General features: G+C 44.6%; 1 protein-coding gene across 2 annotated transcripts in view; it reads right to left on the bottom strand.

Moving 5' to 3' along the window:
- Positions 1-5,000, bottom strand: part of LOC134452192 (cell adhesion molecule 1-like) — an 81,595-nt gene that overhangs the window by 638 nt on the left and 75,957 nt on the right. Inside the window, exons 9-11 of one of the 2 annotated variants that reach the window (XM_063202559.1) lie at positions 4,044-4,124; positions 2,280-2,312; positions 1,146-1,274 (exon numbers count right to left, since the gene is read on the bottom strand). In XM_063202559.1, coding sequence (XP_063058629.1) covers positions 1,146-1,274; positions 2,280-2,312; positions 4,044-4,124 — 243 coding nt within the window. The remainder of the gene's footprint in view (positions 1-1,145; positions 1,275-2,279; positions 2,313-4,043; positions 4,125-5,000) is intronic. The other variant, XM_063202560.1, reaches the window with a different exon arrangement.

Here is a 5,000-nt window from a genome sequence, read left to right as displayed (position 1 = left end):
AGACAGACGCTTGCGGTGAAGCCTGTGTTACAAAACAATGAAGCACACAGATTTTTTAATCTATATTTTTTGGGGCTTTTTGCCTTCATTTCGAGGTAGGGCAGTGAAGACTATGACCAGAAGCGAGTGGGAAGAGAGAGATGGGGAAGGGTTGGCAAAGGACCCGGGCCGGAATCCATTACAAACCGTCTCACCCGGAGCATGTATGGAGTTCCATTTTTGTTTTTTGGTGGCTTTTGTCACGTAGCATTACTTTACGTAGGCTAGTTGACTAACGTAAGGCTGACTGATATCTAATCTATCGATGTAGGCTATACATAGTTTGAGCGATATCATATTTGTATACTACAATGTTGATTTCTGATTTCAATGTTAATATCAAAGTAATAAAATGTCAAACTAAAGAAACGTCTAAGGTGGTTGATCAGGTGGCCGCCATGATTGTTTTTTGACTCACCGGTGAGGGCGGGCTGACACACCCGCTCAGCTTGGTTCAGACGACAAAAAAACGAGCGCTGGTTTTCGAGCTGTGCCGTGTCCTGCCGTACTTGACTAATTGAAACACAATAGATGGCCGCCATGATTCTTTTTTGACTCACCGGGGAGGGCAAACATGACACGGCGTTCTGTGTAGTAAGCAGCAACATACCCTCTAAGCTCGATTCAGCCAACCGAAAAAAACGAGGGTTAATTTTCAAGTCCTACTTGACTAATCGTTATGCAATAAACGATGGCTGTGCCATGTCGAGCTGTATCGACTACAGGGGCATAGCAGCATATTGTGGGCCCTATGTATACAGTCAGCTCCAATGTGCCCACCACCAGGCATATATCTGCATAAATCAGACTCTGTGTTGGCCCCTTATATACATGGGTCTCTGGTGACTCAGTCACACTTAACCCCCCTGTACAACACCACTCGACTACAAAGCGGGCAGCAGAAAAGCGCCATATGAGGCTTGCAGCAGTGAAAGGCAATGCAGGCAAAAGAACTGTGTGGAAATCGCCTGGACCAGAAAAGATTTTCAGTTTCAGATAAGGTGGTGACAGAACGATGACATGTCTGTAACATAAACTTTTACAACGACATGCATTTCACTAGTCAATGCCTAGATTGTAACAATTTAAAGCACACACACACTCACCTTTGTGTCGTGCGAAGTATCTGCCGAGTACGATGAGAGCGCACAGGATGGCGAACATTACCACGGCAACCACTCCACCAATCACAGCATGGTCCACCGACCGCGCTACACCCTCACCTGCTCTGGAGTCTAACATGCACAAACACACACACACACACACACACGCACACACACACACAAATACAGATATAGACGCACACACGCGCACACATACACACACAGATATAGACACACATACAAACAAGCACACCCACGCACACACACAGACAACAGCATTTTGTTAACTGTGTACAGCAATTATTTCGAGTCCTAAAATTTGCCCTGGGCTACTATCGATAGTATCAACACAACCCACGCGCACACACACACACAGACACACACGCACATAGGGCTGGGCGATATGGAAAAAAAAACTATATCACGATATGGATAACTTTATATCACAATAACGATATATATCACGATGTAGCACAATTACATACGTTTTCAGTTATTCTCATTATTTGCTCTTTGTTTTTTTCATGTCGCAAAACAACCTTTCTTTGAAATGGATCTTCTTATTGTTATTTTTACAGTTACATGAACTCATAGTGTGTATTGTGACAACATGAAATGTAATTAAATGATATTCAATTGTATACAACTGATATCACGATATAAACGATATAGGAGGAAGGTCACGATATACACTTTTTTATCACGAAAACGATATATATCATCATATTGCCCAGCCCTACACGCACAGACGCACACACACACACACATACATTCACGAAGGAGTCTCCTGGAGGAGAAAACTGACACATGAGCACTAGTATCAAGGCCTGTGTGTGTGTGTGTGTGTGTGTGTGTGTGTGTGTGTGTGTGTGTGTGTGTGTGTGTGTGTGTGTGCGTGTGTGTGTGTGTGTGTATGTGTGTGCGTGCGTGTGTGTGTGTGTGTGTGTGTGTGTGTATGTGTATGTGTATGTACGTGTGTCTGTGTATGGCAGTATGATGACCTTACATTTTCAAATGAGTACATGGGGCACATAATTGTGTGTGTGTGTGTGTGTGTGTGTGTGTGTGTGTGTGTGTGTGTGTGTGTGTGTGTGTGTGTGTGTGTGTGTGTGTGTGTGTGTGTGAGGTGGTACCAACCGTGCAGTGCAGGTTGAGAGCTGGGCTCAGACTCTTGGGTACGGAGGAGAGGAGAGGAGAGGAAAGGAGAGGAGAGGAGCGAGGGAGGGAGAGGAGTGCCGAAGAACGGGTGCAGGAGGAAGAGGAGGAGTGGAGCACATGCACAGGAGAGGGAGATGGAGGGAGGGAGGGACACAAAACATCACAAACAAAAAACAACCAATAAGCAACAGGCATTCACAGACAGCTCAACCAATCACCAGGAAGCTGAGAGCCCACGGCATTAGCAAAACAAAGCAGCACATTTTAAGTGTCCACTAGCATGCGAAGTTGAGATATCGGTTGGACTAAATGTCATTAGCCTGCTAACTTAAGCTATCAGTGATTGGATACTCCACAGAGTTCGCCAAAGAGTATCCAATCACTGGCCGTGGCTAATTAGGCTGACACACTTGGAAGGGCGCACACTAGAACATTGAGAAATGGTGAAAGTGTTCATCAGCATGCTAACTTAAGCTATCTGTTGGGCTAAACAGCATTAGCATGTATAAAAGGCAAGTCATTATTAGCGGTAGACTATGGCTAACATTATCATGCTAACTTAAACTATCTATTGGGTCAAGTGGTATTAGCCTGCCAAAGGGGGTAGTCATTAGTAGCTCTCGGCTAACATTGAAAACATATGGAGAGCTAGCATTAAGATAAGGTGAAAGGAAAGACGCAAGCACTAGCTCAGGCTTTCTGCACAGAATGTTATGACCAAACCAGTCTGGCCAAGCTGGCAATCTATTAAACTTTTGTTATTATCAGTTTACTGGGGTAGTTACATTCGGCTGAGGTGTTATTTCATTGGACTGCTATTGGACACTTAATGACAGCCCACATCAACGGGTAAGTAAATAATATCACTACAACACATAATTAAGCATATAATACATAACAATATACAAATCATAATGATAATAATAAAGGATGTCATTCATAATGTACATAGTAAAATAATAAATAACGCATCACAGTAAAACCACACATACCGTATGTGAAAGCAATGTAAGGTGTAGAAGTGAGTGAAAGCATTTCACCATAGCAACAGGATAGTGAGGGGGACCAGACATGCCTGGAGACTCAGTTGCTGAGCGTGTGTGTGTGTGTGTGTGTGTGTGTGTGTGTGTGTGTGTGTGTGTGTGTGTGTGTGTGTGTGTGTGTGTGGGTCCATGTGTTTCTGTGTGTGTGTGTGTGTTTAGAGCAGGGGCCAGCATCCTTGAAGGAGAGGATTGTGCACATCCCAGAGAAAGGTGCAGGACGAAGGCCAACTGTAGTTTTCAGAGTGAGAAGTCCGCACACTTAGAATCCTTTTTGTTGTGTTTTATTTTCTCATGGCAGGATAACGTTTCGACCTCAACAGTCTTCTTCAGATTCTGAGATTGTTGAGGTCGAAACGTTAAGGATTCTAAGTGTGCGGACTTCTCACTCTGAAAACGTCAGCATCCTTTGTGACATTGAGCGCCAAATTGAAATTGTCTTGTCCATGACAGTGCCAGCCCTTGGCTTAGACTATTAGAGTGTGTTTGTGCTTGTCGTACCAATTCAAACACCTTGGCAGGAAAAGATTGAAAGAGCTAATGCTCTATCTCTCTCTCTTTCTCTCTATCTCTCTCTCACACACTCTCTCTCTCTCTCTCTCTCTCTCTCTCTCTCTCTCTCTCTCTCTCTCTCTCTCTCTCTCACACACACACACACACACACACACTCCTGATCCGGTGGGCAGGTGCCTCGGGTGCGTACCTTGGGTGGTTTCGGGGAGGGGGGTGGTGGAGATGGTGGTGGGAGGGGCAGTGCTGGGGGGAGGGGGTGTAGTCGGGGCATCTGATTGGAGGAAAGAAAAACAAACAAACCCGCCCATGACCAAATAAGGACGTGGAATGAGGGGGAACAAAATACATACAAAATCATACTGAACAATAAGACGGGACGTGTCTGTGGTGTGTGCAAGGGAGAGGTGAGTAAATGAGAGGTGGGATGAGTTAATGAAGTAATGAAGGAAACACATCGGTGATGGTCCGAGCAGTGCTCACATACACACACACGCGCCAGCATGCACACACACACACCACCACACACACTCAGCCGCACGCACACACACACACACACACACACACACACACACACACACACACACACACACACACACACACACACACACACACACACACACACACACACTCTGTCTCTCTCATTCTCTCTCTCTCTCTCTCTCTCTCTCTCTCTCTCTCTCTCTCTCTCTCATTCTCTCTCTCTCTCTCTCTGTTTTTGACGGTGTGTTAAAAACTTGTCACTATTAGGCTGAGTCAGTTAGGTCAGTTGCTCTTCACAGCTAGTTACATTTACAAGGAACACACATAAGCACGCACGCACGCACGCACATGCACACGCACACGCACACACACACACACACACACACACACACACACACACACACACACACACACACACACACACACAAGCAGGAGTTCAGTGATCTGACATATTTGATCTGACGTATTTATACAAAGCGGATTCCAAAAAAGTTGGGACACTTTGTATTTTGTGAATAAAATCAAAACGCTGGCATTTTCAAAACATTCAATATGTTAACAAGGTAGAACATTATGTACAGACAACAAATCAGTTGTTAAAGTGAAGCAGAATTATTTTTTTGAGGTAATTATGTGATCATTTAAAATGTCACCCTTGCAACAAATC

This window comes from Engraulis encrasicolus, chromosome 7 (assembly GCF_034702125.1).
Source record: "Engraulis encrasicolus isolate BLACKSEA-1 chromosome 7, IST_EnEncr_1.0, whole genome shotgun sequence".
Lineage (NCBI taxonomy): Eukaryota > Metazoa > Chordata > Actinopteri > Clupeiformes > Engraulidae > Engraulis > Engraulis encrasicolus.
The sequence above is the reverse complement of the archived record's forward strand: the minus strand, read 5'-3'. Positions and strand labels throughout refer to the sequence as shown.